At 35.8% G+C, this 24,218-nt stretch overlaps 1 protein-coding gene across 1 annotated transcript; it reads left to right on the forward strand.

Annotated features, from left to right (window-relative positions):
- Positions 1-1,179: 1,179 nt before the first annotated feature.
- Positions 1,180-24,126, forward strand: LOC136693675 (macrophage colony-stimulating factor 1 receptor-like). Its single transcript, XM_066666787.1, has 21 exons — positions 1,180-1,308; positions 7,959-8,234; positions 8,490-8,777; positions 9,184-9,320; positions 10,126-10,288; positions 11,596-11,791; positions 12,342-12,457; positions 12,649-12,760; positions 13,243-13,439; positions 14,734-14,825; positions 14,924-15,050; positions 15,384-15,488; positions 15,970-16,080; positions 16,293-16,455; positions 16,637-16,716; positions 17,374-17,477; positions 17,869-17,991; positions 18,467-18,578; positions 19,224-19,323; positions 21,255-21,360; positions 22,266-24,126. Exons 1-21 carry the CDS (start codon positions 1,257-1,259, stop codon positions 22,407-22,409), a joined length of 2,904 nt encoding a protein of 967 aa, XP_066522884.1. The 5' UTR covers positions 1,180-1,256; the 3' UTR covers positions 22,410-24,126.
- Positions 24,127-24,218: the final 92 nt, after the last annotated feature.

Here is a 24,218-nt window from a genome sequence, read left to right on the forward strand (position 1 = left end):
TTGCTTACATGTTTAGAACTCAGCCATGACCACTTCTCTATCCTCTCTAGCCCTATTCACTGGGTATCCTGAAGAAATAAAGTGTTATTTTCAAATTCACACATCAAAACTAATCATATAACCCAGCAGAGAACCCTAAAAAATTCAATTAGCTGTGAAAATATTGATCAAACCCCAGCACAGCTATGGCCCTTAAAATAAATAAAAGGCACAATTGACAGACAACTTTGCACAAACAACCACCAGGCCTGGATTTTTATGCACCATATCAGTCATGGGGCTCTTTTAACAGTGGAGAAATTGATGGAAGGAATCAGTGAAAAAGCTGCCCACTATTTTCAAGCCCCCATTTCAGTCTGTACAGACTGGGCCATGGCCACTGCTGATACAGGGCTATAGTCAGCACCATCAAAGCCATTAGTCTCACTTGAACTGTGCAGTGGAAACTTAACAACCAAGGAAAAACATGGTACAAGTTGTTTTCAGCTTTCTGCTTATCTCATTTTGAAGATTATGGAAAGCCCAAGCAGACGCTTGTAGAAGCATATGGAGACCTTTTGAGTAAAATCCCTCTTTGGTTTTTTTGAACATTTTTGACCAAGTTTACTTTCATCAGAAAGATATTACAGGTAGAGTTTGCAGTCCAATTGTACTGTTTTTTCAGCTTCATGTAGAATTGATTTTCTTCTACTATTTAGTATTTAGTATCATATATTTAGTATGGATGGTCTATGTCAGTATAGTCACTTTTGTATGTACAGACTTGTGTCTTTTTTTTATATTTGGAAACATCGGCTATTTTTACATCCATTTAAAATGTCATTATGGATATAGTCTTTTTTTCTTGCTTTATTTTTATATATTATTGTAAAACAACAAAACTATTTAATTTTGTTTTTATTGTTTATGAGGTTTGAACCTTACATTGGTAGAGAAAAAATTTGCATTCTTTTATAGTTAAGTGGGATACATTTTGAATAGTGACATTATGCAATCAAATGTTTTATTTTGTAACAGTTGTTTTGATTTTAATAATTTATTTATTGTTTTATTTTATTTTAATTTATTGTGTAAAAGCAAGTTCTGGGTTGAGCCAGTTGTCTGATTTCACAACCACGTCTTAACTCGTCATATGAAAATGAGAAGTTGCAACTAGAAGTTCTTTGAGAGGATGATTGATACTTATTTTCAAGGAAGACACACAAGAGAAGAGTGATAAAAGCCTCAAAGAAACCTCTGACCGTCAGCGGTCCAACATGATTCTCCTGACTATCCTTGGACTACTGTTACTGTCCTGTCAGGCACAAGGTAACAGTCCTTCCCTTACTAACTCTTCATAATGGAAACTTTTTTCTGACCCCTGGTAACTCTTTGTTCAAATATGTTCCCTGAAATGATCAAATGAAAAAGAGATTATTATTATTAGTAGTAGTAGTAGTAGTAGTTGTAGTAGTAGTAGTAGTATTTATTCATTATTAAAAGAAAATAGTAGCAGTAGTTTTAGTAGTAGTAATCATGGTAGTACCAAGTTTCTTTGTACACTCTACATCGTCGCTGTCCAAAGAAAAACATATCTCCAATATAGTAACATTATTTAAGGAAAATCCTTATCTTTCTTAATGTAAAAAAAAATTATTCCAGGAAATGTTTAAGCGTTTCTCTTGATCCATTCCTCATGAAATTTTCAGACAATGTAAAGAACAACTGCTGTGTTCAAAGGATAGATTAAACTAAATACTGACAAAACTGCATATATAAGATTTTCTTTTGGCAGTAATGATATACTATGTAGATATTTAAAATATATTTAATTATGTTAAGCTCAAATTTTCTAACCCAAAACCTAACCATGATTCTAATCCTAACCTTAAACCAAAACATGAAATTAATATTTACACTTTTACTAATCTAACCCTAAACAATTAACATAAATCTAACCCCTATTTTAGCACTACTGAGAATCAATTGTGTTTCACCATATAATTTGAACATTTTAGAATGTGTTCTGACATTATTTACCTAGCTATATCACGGGTCCCACAAGCTGAGACAGAAAGCAAGTGTGTAGGTGAAGCCTTGATAAGTACACACAAAGTTTATTAAACAAATATCACATACAATAAACAAACTGAAACACATGTATCAACAAGATTGAATAACATGCACCATTAAATGAAAGTAAAAGCATATAGAGAGAGCATATAAAGGTACACATTAAGGGTAACACCTGTGAGTCTAAGGGGCATTGCTAAAAAACACAAAGGTAGAGGAAACCAAAACAATGCACACTAGGATACGAGACCAAAACAAGAGAACAGGGACGTGACCTGAATTATAAAGTTATATTTGTGTCTTCTTTACACTTTGAAATGTATTATTTTGTTATTAATCTATAGATGTTTTCAGTAACCTTGGGTAACCTCTAACACAGAAATGATATGTAAGTGTGAAACTTACGCTTAAGGCATTCATTTATAATGTTACTGTTTATGGGAGTTTTGCACTTGATTGTTTTTAATGTTTAATTATATTACATAGGTTAATTAGTTAATATAATATTTGACTGTAGGTAGACTCAAATTCTAATAGGGATTTATGTATGTGTCCAGCAAAATATTTGTATGCTTTGTATCAACAAAGCTAAACATAACTCTAAATGTACAGAATAAGAAAATCATTCTGAACTTGTTGAAGTTGAAGTTGAGTTCATGGCATTTATACACATAATAAAGGACATTGTTTGCAGGTCAGTCAAGAACACAGAGCAAATCTGCAGTGTTAATGAAAATGTAACACTCTCAGTGTTGATTTAACACTGACCTGCACACAGTGGCCTTTACAATGTGTCTAAATGCCTATGTGTCTATGAAGTTATTTTGCTGTAGCCTGGTATTTTCTTGCAAAAATATTGTCATTTCCAAGGAAAAGTCACTCCCTTGATATCAGCATATGTCCCTCTGAAATTCCAATTTGTTAACAGCAATGTACCTTCTCACAGAAGTCTCCTATACCTTAGACAATAATGTTCCTCCAAACAATGAAAATGTCAGTTTTACACGATTCACAGAAAAATCCCTTTTGTCTTTGACACAAAGGATCCAATGTGCATTTTTTCTTAAAAGAAAACAAGGTCTTCTCTGACCACAGCATATGTTTCCACAGTCATTCTGACAGTGTAAAATGAGACTTATTCCAGAGAACTCAACATCATATTTTCTGGTTGCATTTCTTCATGCAGCTGGGGACTTTGTTAAGTGAAAACAGTTTTCCAAAGTTCTCCAGAGTTTCTCCTGAGTTGTTCCCCCAATAATCATTGTAAATATATGTATATAATTTAAAATAATTAAAAGTAACATGCATTGAAAAACTTGTGCTAATTATGGGCACACAAATTAAATATTTTAAAGGATAGCATTCCCCCTTTAACTACCTCAAAGTTGTCTGCTCCACTGCCTTTGCTATTTGCACAAGAGTTAGTTGTATTCAACTTTTAGTTGCTCACAAATTTTGGTTGTCTTAGACTTCAGGGGGTTTTTTTTGTACTTGTTTCCAGTGGATGACAGTAACGAAATAAATATAATTCATTACTGTACTTAGGTCCTTTTCTTTTGTATCTGTACCTTACTGAAGTATTTCCATTTTGGTTGACTTTTTACTTTTTCTCTACTACATTTCAACGTCAAATATCTTACTTTTTACTCCACTACATTATGAAAATCTGACATTTCTTTTGGTTTATGTGTAATGTAATGGTGGCAACATTGCTAGGAAATGAACAAACACAGTTGCCGTGTCAAAACAAGTGAAAATTTTGCTCCGCCTAAAAGCAATAATACCAAAGGTATAGGATTTTTTTTTTATCAACTCTTGTGCGAATTTGAGACTGTAAGTAATTACTTTCAGTTCTTAAAACCATTTTGAATTAACAAAATGATTTGTACCCTTTTGAATTTGTTTGTATATGAGTCGTCAGTAACTACCATTTAAACACAGTTTACGGATCTGTAGATGTCGCAATCACTCACAGATGGTGAGAGTCAGTTGGAGATTTATTAATCACAATATGCAAAGCGAAGACAAAATTAGAAGAAATTCCAAAACCCAAAAACCGGTACAGAGAGATAAACAAGTCTAAAAGACAAAAGAGTATCAGGCAAAAAGTCAGAAAAACAGAACTGTAGCCTTTAAGAAACAGGTGTCTCAGAATTGCAGAAATAGACTTTTTTTTTTTTTAACAAAATTTATTGTCATTTTTTTGTACACACTATACTCTGCAACTATGTAACAAAGAGCTTAAAGGAAAATATTTCTTCCTTAAAATTACAGCTTCAAAATCATTGTGATGCTTCCCTAACCTGTAATAGTGAGAAAAGAGCCTCTGTTGTTGCTACTCTCGGTTCAGCACTGCAGAAACTGCAATATGTAACTTTTGGAGGAGGGTATGAAACCACCCCTTCCCTCCCTACCAATTTCAGTACAGTGCTGTAAAAGATAATTGCACTGGGGGAGCCCCAGGAGGAGAAAAAAAAGCAAATCTTTCCTAGTTTTCCTTAATGAGTAAAAAACTAAGAAAAACAGAGAACACACTAAAGACCAATTTATGCTTTTACATTGACTCAATACAGAGCCTATACTGTAGCCTGCACGTGTGTTCTATGTCATTGTGAAAGTTTATACTTTTGTGTTGGTGTCTGCGTCACTGCTCTACAACTTTGGGGCTGAATTTCAAACATCTTTTTTAACCCTATGTGGTGTAGTGGTATTAGTTTTTTGTACCTTTAAAGTGCACTATTAAGGGTGTGTAGTTTAGAGGAGTTAATATTTCTGGAGTTCTTGAGTTGAGCAACTTGTTCATCCGACTGCAGACCAATCACAGTCGTTGTGGTCTGTATAGACTCAACGAGTTATATTTCTGGAGAGGTGCGCATCAGAGCCTACGGCATAAGTTCAACACTGCGACCTCTATTGATTTGGAGGGGCAGCACCTTGCGTGTATGTAATAGTTGCTTTAACATCATTCATTGTTTTTAACCTTTGGCCATTTCTGCTGTGTTCAGTGTCAGACTAATTAATGATATTGTAATTAAAGACTGGGGAACGAAGAGTGACACTAGAGTCGCTCTTGTGCCACCTACTACTCACTACTCACCTATTCACCTACAATGTGTTAAGAATGAGTCTTGTTACAAAAATGATAATAGGACATTAGGGCCAAATTTTTGCTAATATATCTGTATTTTTCTGAACAAGTTTGTAGTGTAATGATTCATATAATGTAGTATAGCTTACCTGAGCACATCAGAGCTGCAATATATGATTATTTAAATGTATTATTATTAATTTGCTGACTTGTTTTTAATATCAGTTAAAAACAACTGTTATTTACAGAGTTTTGTTGTCCTGCAGTATGTTTTCAGTTGTATTAGGATTATTGACAATGTGGCACAGACAGCTCCAACAAAAAAATACGGTGCCACTGTTGCAGTTTGTTGCAAGACCAAAAAAATTGTACATTTGTTTATATTAATAAAATAGATTTAAGCTGGCCAATGAAATCATTGGAAATATTTTATTGTACATTGTACTATTTATGCATACACTTACACTCCTCACTCACTTTTTTAAAACGTATTTCTTTTTTTTTTTTTGCTATCATGAAGTTGCTTCAACCCTCTACCAATAGGTAACATCTGCCTGGATAATGTAACAGCAGTCAACCAATGCCAGTACACTCACAAAACATTTGATATTAGGTAGAGATAAGCTAATACAAACTTTGACATACAGTATTTGTTTTCAGCCTCTCTGATAAGTTAACAAATCTAGTAGGTTTATATTTAAAACACTAAATTAGAAGCTAGATCTGTGTTGTTTGGCATGAGCACATACTGAAATGAAGATACTGTTACTACACTGTTCCTCAATAGGTTTTGATAATTCTCCTCTATTGCAACATTCCTAGTTCATGTTGGTCACAAAATGTCCCGTTGTTCAGATTTACAAAAGGAAGTTCTGGCCATAATTTGCTGAGTCCAAATTAGTTTGGATGAGATGAAGTTGACCTGCGGTCAGAGACTAAGTGCATGGTTTATGAAGTTGCCTTCTCACTTCTGTTTTTAAAACATGGAGGATGCAGGACTGTTGTTGTGTATATTGAGTGTATTGTTTACAGTTTGTTTTTTGACACTAAACACCAGTGTCGAACTGATTGGTATCACCAAAGAGGTCATATTGTCTCTGTCCAATGAAACACATGTATCTCCCAAAATAGTTACCTTCAATGGAAGTCAATGTAAAAAAATATATATTTTGAGAGACTTTGGAGCCTTTTTATTAGACCAATCACCATTAAATTTTCACACAATTTGGCAACTTTGTTTAAATGATCAAGTAAACTAAAGATCCACAAAAGTGGTGACACACATTCAAACATTCACTCACACCTATGGACACTTTTGACTAGACAATACATCTAATAACGTGTGTCTTTGGACAGTGGGGGGGAAACCGGAGCACCCAAAGGAAACCTACACCAACACAGGGAGAATACACCAAATGTCTCACACAGAGTGGGGCTCGAGCCCACAACCCCAGAACCCTGGAGTTGTGTGACAGTGACACTACCTTCTGTGCCTCCCCTACTATTATATTTATATTTATTATTATTATTATTATTATTATTATTTATTTTATCATGATTATATTCTTAAAATAACTCATTCTATTTAGCATCTGGATTCGATTCAGATCTTCCTCTGTAGAGCCGAGTAAATATTGCATGTGAACCACATGCAAAGAAAGAAGAAAATTAAACATATGTCACTATTTTTCTATATTTTTATCCTGTATCTTTTGAGACCTCTTTAAAACATGAACACTACAAGAATATGCTATAGTCACCTACACCAGTAACATCTCTTATTTTCAAAATTTACGGAACTTATGCTTAAATATATTTTTGCTTCACTTAATTGAGGAAGTAGTGCTTATACAATGTTGTTGAATAGCTGTTGACTGAGAATCTCAGTAGTTGCTTTGTAGACAGTCAATTAAATATATTTATTTAAACTTCTAGTTTCTTTTGGATTAAAATTTAATGAGACCTAGCCACTGAACCAAGACCTTTGGATGTGATTTGGGGGAATTATTTATTTATATAACGGGTTTGCAACTACATATCCCGACCTGAAAAATGTATCTTCACTTATGCAATTTTGAAATCACTAGATACTTCTACAATTGCCTTAAAAAATTTTTCAAATAAACTCTATATGCATTTACTGACATTGAAAGTCAGTCTTTCTGACTTGGATTATTTTTTTAGGCTTTGTTTAAGAACAGAAGAGGACTATCTTCACTGAACACTTAGCACAGGGTCCATTTTGGAGTCCCAGGAGACTATAGCCAATAAATGATCTCAGCAAAGCCATGTTGAATTGCCTGTATAGACAGAGATAGACTGATATTTTTCAAATAGACAAAAGTGAAACACATAGAGAGGTGGGTTTTTGCCTAATTCTGCAACAAGTTTCCTGGTGCTGTGTGATAATCATGTTGTATCAAGAGCACTTCTGCACAACAAGTTAACACTTCACTTTCATTTCTCCTCAAATGCAAATGTCACATCTTACAATCAGACACTGTAAACAGCCCTGCTGTAAATTTTGGACAGCTTAGTGTAATTTGATATGAAGGTGATCATATCATAGAAATGTAGTGTATTTTAGAAATGCAATAGATTATATTAACACTCGTAACACTTCAAAAACACAATATATGGCATTAACATTTCACCAGAGATGCTTAAAAAATTCATGATGAATGGATAAATAGAAAAAGACCCAAATATACTTAGAATCATTAGTTAACATTGAAAGTTAAGAAGGATGTATTCTCGAGTTAAAATATCCTGTATTTAATTGGTTTATTCTAATAGTATGTCTTCTTCTGATCAACAGGATGGTCTCAGCCTGTGATAACTGCAAACACAGGCAATATGGTAGGCGCTGATGTGGTACTGGACACAGGTTCTCCTCTCATTCTTGCCTGTAAGGGTGAAAGTCCAGTGATTTGGATTCCTCGGCTGCGTAGACACAAAAACCTCAGCAAGTGCACTGGAAACAGCTGCATCTTCAGTGTGGACAAAGCTACTGTGGACTTCACAGGCACTTACAAGTGTGTGTACAAGAGCAGGCCTGACTCCAGCTTTTCATCTGTGCATGTGTTTGTAAGAGGTTGGTGTGGATTTAATACAGTCCAACATTTGGTCTCATAAATGATAGATCTGATTTTCCATTTCACACCCTAATTTTGCAAGAGTTTCAAGACATTACAAACAATGTCATGAAGAGGTGACTGATGTGGGTCATCCCAGCTGCAATGCTGTTCTTAACTCATTATGTTCACAATACAGGGTTTGAGTCACCACGTGAAATTAACTGTTGTATAAAAAGGTCCAGAGTTCAGTATTTCTACTCTTTGGTCTACAGATCCAGATGTCCTCTTTTTGACTCCATCTGTCTTGCGAAATATAATTGCGAAGGAAGGAGAGAATACCACCCTGTCTTGTCTCCTCACTGATCCCGATGCCACTGATATCTATTTGCGGATGGACAATGGGACTGCACTGCCCACTGGCATGGAAGTGACCTTTGACCCCAAGGAAGGGATGAGAATCTGGAATCTTCACCCTGGATACAATGCTGATTACGTTTGCTATGGATGGATAAGAGGAGTGGAGAAAGTGTCAGCTGCCTTTAGTCTCAACATCATGAAGAGTAAGAGTTTGTTTACTGATTTTCCTGATACATTTCCTTAAGACTTCTCTACAGTCTGTGCTTTAAACAGGCTTGGTTTGGGTGAGTTTCAGAGGCACATATTTTCAAAGATGGAAAAACAATTTTGGCATCTCGTTTACATCACTACCATAGCAGCTTGTGGACGCCTCATCATCCAACATCAGGGTTAATAAGGGTTAATATAGTCTGTAATTCAGGAGCTGGTATAAATGTCTGAGAATGTTTTATACTACATATTTCAACAATTAGGTGAGGATTTGATTGTATTCATCTCTGAGAATCTTGGTGAGGTAGTATTTAACTTGCCATTATACAAATATCAACACTCCTTATGAACACCACAGATTACATATTATTATTATTATTGTTGTTGTTGTTGTTATAGGGGCTCGGTTTCCACCATACGTGTTCCTGAAGAGTACTGAGTATGTGCGAATTGTTGGTGAGAGTCTAGCAATCAGTTGTTCTACTTCCAACCCACATTTCTTCTACAATGTCACCTGGAGGCATTCCTCTAGAGCGGTAAGCCCTTTTTCATTTTCGCCCACAGTGGATATATGTGAGAGTTTTCCCTGTCCTTGTAGTGAACTGACACCTAAAACAGGAATGCAAATTATTATGACTTGACTGAGATTAATCAGTGCAATTAGATTTAAAAAATGTTATGAAGAACATGACTGTGTTCAATAAAAAAATCTGAAATTGCTTTTAACATTTTATATGCACACCCTGCTTCACGTTACATTTACAATTATGTTCTAAGCTAAAGGTATTACATATTACATAACAGTAGAATAATCAAGGTCAGAAAACTGTGCAGAAATCAGAAGCCTAAAAATATACCGTCAGACCACCAAAACAGGGATAGACTGAGACACAGAACAAAACAGAATCACAAAAATATATTCAAGGAAAGTCACTTAGTACACACTGAAAAACACAGGAGATCGATGGACTTGTCTGTGACATGATGGGTAGAGTGACTAAGACCCACAGAAGGATCCTGGGAAATGAAGTCTCAAGACTCATTAGACTTGACAGGACACCTTGAAGCCTGTCATCTGATTTGTTTTGCAAATTTATTTTACTAAATACATAATAATAATAATAAAAAAAAATAAATACATTTGCAGAAAGATTGTATTTTTATGCGTGTTTGTGGCAGATTACACTTAATTTCCCTTAGGACATAAATAAATACATAAATAAATCATCCTCTTTTGATAAGAGTTGTCAGACCTTTGCACGTAGTATTGTAGGAGTTTGTAAAGACCAAACCTGAAATGTTAAATAAGTTTCTGAATAAAGTCCTTTTCTGAGTAAACAGTTACCACCTCCAGAGGAGAATTCTAAACCAAATGGTGATGGCCTGGCCATTGTGAGTATTCTGACCATTCCAGCAGTTAGTCTCGCCGACTCAGGAAACCTCACTTGTACAGGAGTCAATGAAGCTGGAGTCAACAGTTCTACCACACACCTGCTGGTTGTTGGTAAGTGTCATGATTGTCCTGTCCAGTGTGTCCAGTTGCTGCTCCTGCTCTGTCCATGTCTCCCTTGTTTACTGTCATGCTTTGTCTCTCTGTCCTTTGATTTCTATCTTTGTTTTGTGCTATGTCCTGCTCCCATCATGTGCTCTGTTTGTTTTTGTCAACCATGTGCTTGTGACTCCTTGTGATTTCTTGACACTCTCCCTCCTATGTGTCTATTGTGACTTTGTTCTCAGGTGTAGCTCATTTCCCTCTAGTTTATAAGCGCTGTCTCGAGTCTCAGTGTTTATCCACCATTTTTACATTCCTGTCTCTCTCTGTCCCGATCTCTGTTTAGACATAGCTTTCTATGTCTCTCTGTTTAGGTTAAGCATGTTATTCTGAGATTTTGTTTATGTCTCTTTATTGCATGTCTAGGTAAGTAGGTCTGTTTTGTTATTCATATTGTCCTGTTTTGTCTTTAGTCTAGGTCTTTGTTGGTTCAGTTTTGTCCTTTTCTATAATAAAACCTTCCCTGCATTTATTTCTGTCTTCCTAGGTACTTAACGTGACAGTAAGAGACAAGGCCCGGAGCAATAAGATTGTTTCATTTGCATGTTGTGAACTGTACACACAACAAACAATCATTTTCAGAACAAATTTAGCCATGTATCTGTACTGGTCTCTTCTATAATTACAAAAATACATTTGTAATGGTGTCATTACAACATGACCAATAAATATGGTCTAAAATGTCTTTTTTTTTTAATGACCAAATTTGTCATTCTAGCTGCTGAGGTTGTCTCAGCTTCAGAAATCCATGAACAGAGACACATGGACCATCCGGATTAGCAAAAGCTCAGTTTATGTAGAAATTCAGTTTAACAAGTAGTTTTTAATATTTGTAAGACACTTATTTCCGACTGAGTTTTAGGGCCATAGCATTGAAAAACAAGAAAAAATATATATATTCTGAGAATAAAGTTAGAATTCTGAGATTAAAGTCAGGATAACTTTGAGATAAAGTCACAAAATGTCTGAGAAAAAAAAGTCTGAATATTTATAGAAACACTGTTGGGATTAATGTCTATTATAATAATCATTTGCAAATATATCAAATATATTTAAGTGTTTTGCAACGATAGGCCTTTTGTTTGTTGTTGGTCTGTTTTTCTAAACCACACTGTGTGAACCATCAAGTGCCTCTGGTGACAGGCCAAAGTCTTGTGACACTACAAACATGGTGTTTTTCAGTGAAGTATAAAATTTATTTATTTATATATATATATATATATATATATATATTTTTTTTTTTTTTTTTTTTTTCACAGAGAAACCTTTCCTTACACTCAAACCCAAGCTGCCATCTGGTCTGCCTCATGACGAAGGCTTGTCTGTTGATGTTCCTGAGGGAAAGGATGTGGAGTTGAGAGTCCTCATAGAGGCATATCCACCTCTCACCTTCCACGGATGGGATTTTCCCAATGCCTCAGAACCAGAAACACAGTTATTCAGCCATAATTACAGGTCAGTCACTAAATGCATAGTCAGTCACTAAAACTAGTCTGTGCCTGAAATGAAAAAAAAAGGAATAATGATTATAGTTTTTCACAAGACTGATATTTAATAAATAAAAAAATGGTACAAGTCAACATCCTAAAGAGCTAAGCAACTTGTAGAACTTCAGTGGAACTTCTCAGTATATCCAGCATCTATCTACAAATGTATACAGTACCAGTATTCAAGTACATCAAGTATTTGGTCATTTTCTCTTTCAATGGTTTTTCTTGTCTTTTTATATTTTTCTACATTGTAAATGAATATGAAGACATTAAAACATAAGGAACATGTGGAATTATGTAGCAAATAAAGTGTTCAACAAACCGGGTTTTCCCATGGTCCAAAAACACATGTTGGTAGGTGGATGGGAGACTCAAAAGTGTCCATAGGGGTGAGTGTGTTAGTGAATGTGTGAGTGTGTGTCGCCTTGTGAAGGACATGTGCCCCATCAAGGGTGTGTTCCCATGAATGTAAATAATCCATTTATTTACCCATTAATTTGTATTTGTCTGTACAGGTATGAGGCAGTGTTGCTTGTGAAGAGACTGAATTACAGAGAACAGGGACAATACACCTTCTATGCCAACAGCAGTACAGTTAATGCTTCCATAACATTTCGCATTCAAATGTACCGTAAGTCCTGCTTACTGAATTTCATTGAGTTTTATCGGCTTCATCAACATATAAATTGATATCTATCATTAAACTCTTAACTCATTAAATTCAGTGGTTGAGTTTACCCCAAGTTTAAAAAAAAAGTATTAAAACTGTATCACAGCAGTTAGGATTGGTTAAAGATTTATTTTGCTCTTATTTTGGAACAGAGAAACCAGTTGTTGTACTAAGACAGACCAATAGAAGCTCTGTAATCTGCACAGCCTTTGGATACCCTGCTCCCACCATCCTTTGGTACCAATGCACAGGGACCCAACAAACGTATGTATTTTGCTTTCGTTTTTTATTTGTGGCTAAATGAACATAGATCATATTAGAACATACACTACTGTTTTTAATGCTCAAAAATGAAAACACATTTACTAAGATTGCAGACAAGTAATCAATCTGCTTGTAGAAACTCATAGATTTTTGAATAAGAGCTTTGGAATAAGTTGGAGTGATAACACCAGTACTGTTCTTGTGGCTGAATGCAGTCAAATTCACATCATAATGTAAACCCTTCCTACATGAGTTTGGGGATGGGAGGAAGGCAAACTCCATATTAATACCCTTAAGTCCATAGGAGAAACTGGTGTCCACAGAGTTAATCCAGTGTGACAAAATGTGACAAATTGAGGAAGTTTGACTATCAGCAAGACAAAAATAATAATTCTCATATTTTGTTATATTATCATTTAAGTGCATTCAAAATGATTTCTGATTATATCAAGACTTTAAGGATGTCCACATTAACTTCGTAGATGTAGTGAAAACTCTACACTGGAGACCTCTCTACCCACCCCAGTGGAAACAGTGGAGGTGCAGAGGGAGGAATTTGGGGCTGTAGAGGTAGAGAGCACTCTGACCATTGAACCATCTGATCTGACCATGACCGTAGAGTGTGTTGCGTCCAACGTGGCTGGACAAGGCAGTGATACCTTTCCTGTTGAAAAGTCCGGTAAGACTTTTTTGCTTACACTGCTACTTTTGTTTAAAAAAGTCATGGCAGCACCATTTCTTTAATAGACTAAAATCTTCTAGAATCTGGAAGAAAATGCCTGTGACATGTGAAATAAATGTGTTGTTGGAAAGTGGTAAATGTTCTACTTTTATACTTTTAATGGTTACACAGAGTGATCTCAGAATTGTTTGGTCTCTCTTTACCCATTTTTCACTGGTATATAACCTTCATACCTTCAGTGGGGGATGATTGTTTAGGCGCAATGAGGGCGCTAATACTCTCTGTAATGAGTGTTTGTTTCTACTTACTGTGGGAGAGGATGAACACAATGCTGACGTGTTAACATTACTGTCTTCCAGTAAACCCAATTATCTCCTCACAAGTGCAATTTATTCTCAGTAACCTCTCCAATGACTCCACAATTTGTATTGTTTTTATGTAAATGCATAAATAATATATCACTTCTGTTTGAGAATAAATATTTAATTTTTGAAAAAATTTACCTAACAGGAAAAGACAAATCATACATTGTTTTGAATGTAATATAATCAAAATTGAACTATATTATGGGTCAGAATAAAAAATTTGATAAGTTTGAAAATTAACTTGCACTTACTGATATTAAAAATGGCCCAATATTATGTTCTGACTGCTGTGTTTTGTTAGATTTTTTTGTAAATAATGATTATGATGATTGTTGTTGTTGTTATTGTTGTTATTTGATATAAGCAATTAGTTAATTTTTATAATTGTAATTAATACAAATTTATGAAAATAAAAATTAATACAAATAAATACAAACTGTATAGTTTTATGTATTTATATGTAAATTAAGGTTTAAGAGATAACGAGTTGTGAATGAGATAAATGTAATTCATTCATTCATTATCTGTAACCGCTTATCCAGTTAGTTCAGGGTCACGGTGGGTCCAGAGCCTACCTGGAATCATTGGGCGCAAGGCGGGAATACACCCTGGAGGGGGCGCCAGTCCTTCACAGGGCAACACAGACACACACACATACAGACACTTTTGAGTCGCCAATCCACCTACCAATGTGTGTTTTTGGACTGTGGGAGGAAACCGGAGCACCCGGAGGAAACCCACGCTGACACGGAGAGAACACATCAACTCCTCACAGACAGTCACCCGGAGTGGGAATCGAACCCACATCCTCCAGGTCCCTGGAGCTGTGTGACTGTAACACTACCTGCTGTGCCACTGTGCCGCCCTAGATAAATGTAATACATTGTCAAAAATCAACCATCTTCATTTTTTCAAAAATCTTGTAGAAAAACTCTTTACAGAAGCACTAATTGCTGCAGTAAGCATGATGGCCATACTCTTTCTGCTCCTGATTGTCCTCTTGTACAAGTACAAACAGGTATGTAATTCAGTTTCTCTATATCTTCCTTCACATATGTTATAGTGGCAGCATTAATATGCAACAACCACAATATTTACATGTTTTTTTTCCTGCAGAAGCCCAGGTATGAAATTCGGTGGAAGATCATTGAAGCTACAGATGGGAACAACTACACGTTTATTGACCCCACCCAGCTCCCTTATAATGAAAAATGGGAATTTCCAAGAGACAAGCTGAAACTAGGTTAGTTTGGGAGGACTACCGCACAGTTTACCAACTCCTGCTTAATGTTAGCCAACTCAAACTGTCATTGTGAATGGATCTTACCCATATTAAATAACAGAAGCCCATGTAAGCTTCAGAACAGATATTTTAAAACACATACATGTAATAATGTTGTGCCTGATAAGATATTCAGATGTGAAGCACAATATGTAAATCACTCAATCACTTCCATACATTTACACATTCACACTCACTCACTCACTCACTCACATTTGAAAATTTAAGAATTGTGCCACAAGAAGCATTTTTCATATATGCACATTTCTTATGTCTATTTTTTTGGCTTTGCAGGAAAGGTTCTGGGTGCTGGAGCTTTTGGAAAAGTGGTGGAGGCCACAGCATATGGTATTGGGAAGGAGGATAATGTGACTCGAGTGGCTGTAAAAATGCTAAAAGGTCAGTTGTAGTGTCTTTTGATGAGGTAAAATATAGCTTACAAAGAATTATGTTTCATTTGCAATGACACTGTGGCTTTATCTCTATTAAGGCCCTGTTTAATTAAAGGAGAAATACAATTTTTTTTTCAACAAAAATATAGCAAATAATATATGTAATGTTGAATTGAATATAAAATGACAATCAAACTTCTTTAGAGCCTCTAAATCCACTACTTTATATTTCAGCGTGTCCCATAAATGAGGGCAAGTCGATTTTGAAATCTCTGATACAGGTTACTAGGCATCAGTGTAATGGTTGTTTCATTAATAAAGATCACTGGATAAAATGGCTTGTTGTTAATGAAAAAAGGCCATTGGTGTTTCATTCCCATTGCCAATTAGTTCTTGTCCTAGTCCTGTATTTATTTGAACTACAATACATGAATATTTACTTTAAAACAGTAGTTGAATTGTTAACTCAATGAGTGGACCATTTGCAGCCAGAGCACATTCAGATGAGAAGGAAGCTCTGATGTCAGAGCTGAAGATTCTGAGTCATCTTGGACACCACAAGAATATTGTGAACCTGCTAGGAGCCTGCACATTTGGTGGTAAGAATGTGTGTGTGAGTGTGAGAAAGAGAGAGAGAGAGAGAGAGAGAGAGAGAGAGAGATTAATAATTATATTAAACTCTAGAACTGGATATAATACTTATGTTAGATCGTACAGTTAGCCAACTAAAAATATGACACAAGTAGATGATACTCTCCCCACTGTTCCTCACTCTATATTTTTAAAGTCATATTGTGTGTGTCCCACCCAGGTCCAGTGTTGGTGATTACTGAGTACTGTTGCCATGGTGACCTTCTGAACTTTTTGAGGGGCAAAACAGAGACATTTTTGAACTTTGTGATGACTGTACCGGGTATTGTAGAGGAGACAAGTGACTATAAAAATGTCACTACTGACAGGATGTTTATTAGAAGGTACTGTCACAAATAAACTGAAACTACATTTTAAGAAATATTTTGATCATGTTTCTGTTTGAATGGTTGAAAACTGCTTCTGAATGAGTAAAGTTAAGTCGTTCTGGACATGAATGCCTACCAAGTGGCTGAAACATAAATTATAATGTCACTAATACTCTCCTTTTGATTCATTCCACAGTGACAGTGGAATTTCAAGCACCTGTTCAGACAGTTACCTGGACATGAGACCAGTCGGTTCCGCAAATATCTCCACACAGGGTATGCAGACCTTCTCCAAATTGTTTTGTGTGAAACTGAGGTGCCACATTTAAAGAAATTATGAAAATCTTGGAAATCAAATATAGCTAGGACCATAATTTAGGACCATAATTCCTTTAAACTCCTATAAATTTGAAATTCGAAATAAATTTTGAGTAATTACTGTCAAACTTTATCTAAATGTTGGTCATTGCCACTTCTAATTATTAACTATATCTTTCTTAATCAGACACAATACTGTTAAGATAAGAAGACAAAGACAGGCACATGCTTACTCATGACATGTGAATCCAGCCAACACAATATTAATGGATAGTTCAATGTGCTTGTAGAAGAACACTACCTGATATGTTACATAGCATCTGCCTTTGTTGGCTAGCATCACATGGACTGTTGGTCGGAGAATTAAGAGTCATCCAATCCAGAGAAAGCAGATAAAATCAAGCTATCTTAGACTCTTGGCTAATGATAAGGACTGAACTTGTAATCTTCCAGTGAAAGGGCAACACTTTAAAGAGTTCATTGTTATATTTGTTAGATGTAAATAAATTTATTTTGAATTTAGGGGTGTGGAACCCTTTCTCTGAATTTTGCAAAATCCATACAAGCCATTGCTTCTCTTTCTTGCTTTTTAATTTGGTTTCTTTGTTGATGCAGCTTCTTCTTGTGGTAACCAGGGAGTGGACTCTTTAGACTTAGATGACCTGCTGAGATTCTCCTATCAGGTGGCTCAAGGGCTTGAGTTCCTTGCAGCTAAAAACGTGAGTTTTCATATTCTTGCACTCCAAAGAAATCCACATATTTTCACATTTTTCTGATTTTAATTTGTATCTGCTGTATCTAATGATTAGAATTTATCATTTGAACATTTGAACTTACTGTTCTCTATTGTTTGAATGCTTCAAGATAAACAGACCAGTAGAAATGTGCCAAAATGATTGGAATATAAATCATTTAACATTAACTTTATCAAATTATCATTTTGGAGATACACGTTGTTGGGTTTTTTTTGTGTGTATTTTTGATGAAATTGGTTTTTACACTTGTTTTTGGGAAAATAAACAGTAAGTGGGTAAATAAAAATGCAACCAATAGCCCGAATTAGTCAGAGAAAGTTCACTGAATGTATCATTTCTTTATGTCCTACTGAAGTGTATCCACAGAGATGTAGCAGCCAGGAATGTACTTCTAACAGATGCGCGTGTGGCAAAAATCTGTGACTTTGGCCTTGCCCGTGACATCATGAATGATTCCAACTATGTGGTTAAAGGAAATGTGAGTAAAAATGCACACAAATTGGAAACGAATTTATTTGTTTTTAGCAGAACACATGAAATGAAAAACAATAAATGTGGCAATTGTAACTTCTTGTTCCAGTTTGTAAACACCCCTCATAAATATCCAGTTGTGCAGCCACAGCTTGTTTAGTCTCCACAGAAAAGCATTAAATATATTAATACCCTCTATAGCAGCAGCACATGAATTGTTATGTTGGAGTTGTGGTATTGATCTGAAACTAATTATCCAACATCAGTAAACAAACTTCAACAAGGCTCTCATGTCTGATTGTTATCAAGTCCTAATAGCAAAACTCCAACATTTAGTTCAAAGTCTTGACAGAGGAGCTTCTGAAGAAATATTTGAATGAGTATGTGATCATAAAACTTTGGCCACATTATATTCCAATCACTAAACTGTATTCTCTAATTCTGGACATTCTGTGTTTAAATTGACTTGTTTTTGTTTTTAGGCCCGTTTGCCAGTGAAGTGGATGGCCCCAGAGAGCATATTCGACTGTGTGTATACAGTACAGAGTGATGTGTGGTCTTATGGCATTCTGCTCTGGGAAATTTTCAGTCTGGGTAAGATGAGAAACATGCTGGGGAAAATATGACTGTCTTGCTATTGTCATATTATAATCTTGAAGCGTTATGAGCAGTGCTCTGCTTCATGTTGTTTTCTTCCACAATGTCTGAATTAATTTATTTAATCTACATTTAACTTAATGCCTGATTTGTTGAATTATCAAAACGTTTGATAAAAGAATTGCTGTGATGTACTTAAAGAAGAGCGCACTAAAATTATAGGCCTTGTGGTTACACAGATTCCATGCCCATGAGGGCCACTTCTGGCACAGGTGCTGTATTGTTGGCCTACTTCTCCTACTGCAGACTACATGTGAACCAAAAGTGTCCCAAATATTAACAATTCTCATTTCTTACATTTCTCTCATTTCCTTTGTCAAAGATATGGCTGTGCTGACACTGGCAAACTGGATATGAGTTAGAAGTTGGCCAAAACATGAATTCTGGCCAGCATGTGGCTCTCGTGGTGCAAGTGTGGGTGTTATGCTCAAGAGCAGTCATTCCAAGTAGCAAGTGGGCATGAAAATGAGGGATGTGGGACAGAGCAGGGCCAGAATGATTTTGCTACTTAGGAAATAAACTCTTCAAACACTTTAATTATTGAGATACAAAATGTTTTGTTGTTTTGTTTTGTTTTTGCAGGAAAAAGCCCGTACCCAAATATCCTGGTGGACCCAAAGTTCTATAAGATGATAAAGTGTGGTTATCAAATGTCCCGGCCTGACTTTGCCCCACCAGAAATGTAAGTGCATTTCAGAAGCTTTTTAAGTTGAAATAGGGAAGGGTAGCCACTGCCTAAAAAATTGATTTGTTGAATAATTAGCTAGCTAGTATTTATTAAAGTTTTTGTGGTATTAATCCTGTAGCCTGGCCTCTGGAAAAGAAAAGTTAATATCCTGTCTGTGATTTGTGTGGATTGTGTGTAAGAATACAGTGTCTGTTTCCCAGAATGACTAAAAGAGCACAGTTGACTCATCACAGCTCAGTGTCTCGGTGTCTCTGTTCCTCTTTTGTCCGGCGTCCTGCTGGCTGTTTCTGCATGTTAAACACATGATCTCTGAGTGAAAAATCCATTTTGCCCCTTTTCATGCCTCTCCTCTCTGCTTCTCTCAGCAACGCCCCTCATCTCACATTTATAGAGGCATTTATTTCAGCACTGAATTAGTGTGGTTAAGATGCCGACTTTAATTAAAACATCAGTCAGTCAGTTCATCAAAATTCTTCTCTGCTAGATATTCCACAATGGACTGTAAGTCATATTATTGAAAAGTGAAAGCATGTAAAACCACAGCAGAGCAGAGTGCTGAGACACGCAATGTTTTAAAGTTGTCAATGCTCTGCTGAATGTTACTGTGGAGTTCCAAACCTTCACTGGAATTAACATCAGCACAAAATATATTTGCAAGAAGCTTCATGTCACAAGTTTCCATAACCGTGTTAAACTTTACATCACCAAGCATCGACTGGAGGTGTGTAAAGCACACCACCACTGGACACTGAAGCAGTGCAATTTAGTTCTGTGGAGTCACAAATCACACTGCTTTGGTGAATGCCATGAGAATTTGACCTGACTGCGCTGTGTCAAATGTTAAGTTTGGTAAAAGAGGGTTATTGCTATGGGGTTATTTTTCAGAAGGTGCCCTAGGCCTCTTGGTTCCAGTGGAAATGCTTAATGCTTATGGGTAAATGGGCAAGATTCCCACATAAACACACCAAAATTGTGCAGAAAGCCTTCCAAGAAGAGTGGAAGCTGCTATAGCTGCGGCAGGGGGCCAACTTCATATTAATACATATGGACTTTAGTGACCCAGTACTTTTCTCCATATAGTGTGGTTTACTTTTTGTCAGGTAGGTGTTTCATTGATTTTTTTTCTAGATAGATAAATAAATACATTCTGGATTGGGAAGTGTAGTGACATAAACATGTAGGTATGTATTTAAAAAAAAAAGTTATTACAGAACCCATTTGAGGCATATTCGTTTTCAAATTTGTTACAAATGTATACAGCATTTGGAATTTGACTTTTCAACTACAGATTAGGTTTAACTATCTTGAAGGAAATTAAACTGTACATTATTGGTACGTTCGATGATGGCTAAGATAACTTGCTGTTTAGAAAGTCTGAAAAATGGCAGAAAATATATTGCAATAAATTAAGCAGGCCTTGTGTCAGTGTTACGTTGTTTGTCTCACACCATGTTACAAAAGAGGTATGGAATTGAAGAGATCTTGACTGTTCCCATGGTCATGAGTTCAGGGATGACGTCTGCGTTTGTTACTGAGCGAGTGTGACTGTTCTGTACAGAAGACAGAAGCTATGAAAAACTATGACGTTATTTAATAATGTGTTGCTTTTAAAACGTTTTCCCTCAGCAAACCCCCAAAACACCAAAACTCACCTTAACCTGTCCTCTCTTTAATTTGATTAAAACATTAATCCTGCAACTACTCCTAAAATGAACAATTACAATAAGGTTGTTCATAATGAAAAATGATCGAGAACTTTTGTTAATCCAGCCATTTTTATATCATCTATATGTAACCATTCTAATAAAAATTAACCCAGATTTTGTGTTTATTTAGACTAATTTAAGTATACTTTACCATTTATTCTTTAGCATGATTCCCCTGAACTCAGTGAGTCATAACAATTTGAATGCTTCTATATTCAGATACACCATCATGCAGATGTGCTGGGACCTGGAGCCCACCAAGAGGCCAACTTTCAGCAAGATCTGTCAGCTCATTGAGAGACTGCTTGGAGACAACCCTGAGCAGGTAAAACATGGAGAAAAGGAGAAAAGTTAAAGAAAAAAAACTCTAACAGTATTCCTTCACACCTTTAAAAGTCTGGTGAATTCTTAAAAGGGATTTCCATCTGTTTTTTTTTTTCAAAATGTATTCACAATAACCTCAGTGAGATGCAAACAAGTTTGTTCAGAAAGGTTTGAACTGCCTGAGAGTTGATAAAAACCAGATATTTATGAAGTTAATATTTCAAACATGTACAGGTTTAAAAAGGCTTTTGACTAAATTTAAACTTACAGAGGAGAGGTACATGAAGGCTGTTGAATGGTTAAACAGTAGCAAAATATACGCCACTATTTATATATTATTAATATTATAGACGCCAGTGTGTTTGCTGGATCAGTGGATCAGACACAGCAGTGCAGCTGGAGGATTTAAACACCTAAGTGTCACTGCTGCACTGAGAATAATCCACCAACCAAAAATATTCAGCTAACAGGGTTCTGTGATTGTTGATGACTAAAACAAGCTGTGCAGCATCAAAACTACTGTCCCTGACTTTACATCTGGTGGACCCACATGGTGCTTGTGTGTGTGTGTGTGTGTATAATAAAGTGGCCAGGCTGTGCATAGAGTTTAAAAACTCCAGCAAACTGTCTGATCCACTCATACCTACACTACACTAACACACCACCACCACCATCACGTCAATGTCACTGCAGCACTGAGAATGATCCACCACCCAAATCATACCTGCTTTATGGTGGTCCTGAATATTGAAGACCAGGCTGAAAAGGGACTAAGAAAGTATCCAGGTTGACAGATTATAATCTGTAATTGTACAACTAGAGCACTGAACCGTCATTTTACACATTAAACAAATTAAAACCCCATCTAACTGACTGCTTTCTCCCTAACTCTGCATTTACTTTCAGTATCAGAACGTCCAGTTTGAGAGTCAAGTGCTGGAAGAGCCGCAGCTGGAGGTATGTGACCCCGCCAAGACCAATGAAGAGTCATGTGAGCAGGAAGAGGAGGAGCAGCCGCTGATGAAGGTCAACAACTATCAGTTCTGTTGAGTTCCAGTTGAGCTGATCATCTCACTCTCATTGGTTCAGTGTGAAATTTATATACTCACATCTGATAAATCCATTTTCCAATCAGCTGACCTATCAGTGTACGTCTGAATTTCAGTCTACTGCTTGTTTGTCAGCAAACTCAAATTTACAGTTAAGGATTAAGACTGCAATTGTTTGTGGCCTGAAAGCTTTGTTCACGCTAGCTTTGCGAACCGTTTTGCCATTGACATCAATTCTCCTGAAAGACCACTATTGTTCTGGTGATTTCGCCATTCAAGGACTTTGGAATCCTTTAAACCACACGCTTTCAAACTGCCGTTTTAAATTTCCTCTAAAACTACATCAAAAAGGCCTTTTACGTACATAGGCCATATCCTTTGCCTGACAATTGTAAATAGCAGTTCCTTCTTTGAACATGTTGGAAAAAGCCATTTCAGCAGGTTTCACCTTCCCCTTCATGTGTACAGTTCATTTCAACAAGTTATTTTTATTAGAATCCTGCAGTCACCCAAGTGGCCTTATGTGCCATTAACCATGTTTTCATGTTTTATTTCTTTGTGTATTTTTTTTTTTTTGCCATGACTCTGATTTCCATCTTGAAAATGTCAATTTGCTGCTCTTCTCATGCATGCATTAGCAAGGCTGGATCACATCGGGTTAGGCTTTGGCTCACATTAGATCAGGGATCAACCACATTATGTGAAAACTAAATTTTGAATGTTCTGAACTTTAAAACCTGTCATTTACTACATGTAATGTACTCCAAAGTATAAACATTTATTTGGTGCATTACTCGTTTATCAAGATGTATACAGTCTGTATCTTTCTGTATTGTTTTTCTATATTTCTTTCATTTGATGTAGCATTGAGCATACACTGCCTAATTAAGAGTGGCACACTCTTCTCATTACCAATAGAATACCGTTATTGGTACATTTTACTGAATATTTTAATATTATAACAGACAAAAACAAAACAAAAAAAAACACATTTGCTCTTTTTAAACTGTTGATCATGAACATTTGAACCTACATCTTTTAAGGATATTTTCTGACCGTGTTCAACACTTCTCTGGGTTTATTTTTGAATCAGATTCAACATAAGCTATTCAGTCATACCAAAGACCATCTTAAAAAAAACTTTCAGCTGGAGTTAGAACATTATTTCAGTTCTTTATGACACAGGGGAGGTTAATTACATTACATATTTTTCAGGGTTTTTTTTTTTGTTGTTCTAACATTTAAGATGACAAAGACATTGACCTCATACTGGTACAGAATGATCTACTATTATCGTCTTTGTAACACAAGTTCACTCTCGTCACAGTCATGTGGTAGGAAGAGAAAAGGATTGTTTTTGTGGACTTAAGTTGAATTTATGATGCTTCAAAAATTGTAATAAGTTTGTTTTTCTTTACATATTTGTGTCATGCACAATGCTTTTGATCATGTTTGCCAAAACACAGCATGAGCTTGTAATTAATCAATCAGTCAGCAAAACAATATTCAATCATAGCTCTCTCTCTTGAAAAAAAAAGAAAAAGAAAAATAAAAAAAAATGGAGGCAGCATGTGAAAATGTATTGGCCAACAGGTAAAGCCTGAGAACATTTCATAAATTAATTGTGTAGGCTTCAATTTAAGCTGCAATAAAATCTTATGTTTTACATGAAGTGGTTTTCTTTAATATAAACAGTATAACAGTTAATCCTTATTAACACACACTGATCATAAAAACTATTATTTAATATTTCTTGGTTACAGACACACATTACTCTATTCAGGAATAAATACAGTCCTCTCATACTATA

Source organism: Hoplias malabaricus, chromosome 4 (assembly GCF_029633855.1).
Source record: "Hoplias malabaricus isolate fHopMal1 chromosome 4, fHopMal1.hap1, whole genome shotgun sequence".
In the NCBI taxonomy this organism is placed as follows: Eukaryota; Metazoa; Chordata; class Actinopteri; order Characiformes; family Erythrinidae; genus Hoplias; species Hoplias malabaricus.

Excerpts from the sequence above, each read along its gene's own strand:
- LOC136693675 (XM_066666787.1), top strand. The coding sequence starts at position 1,257 with ATGATTCTCCTGACTATCCTTGGACTACTGTTACTGTCCTGTCAGGCA. Across the intron at positions 8,235-8,489 it reads TGTGCATGTGTTTGTAAGAG|ATCCAGATGTCCTCTTTTTG; the intron begins GTTGGTGTGGAT and ends TTTGGTCTACAG. Across the intron at positions 15,489-15,969 it reads GGCTGTAAAAATGCTAAAAG|CCAGAGCACATTCAGATGAG; the intron begins GTCAGTTGTAGT and ends GACCATTTGCAG.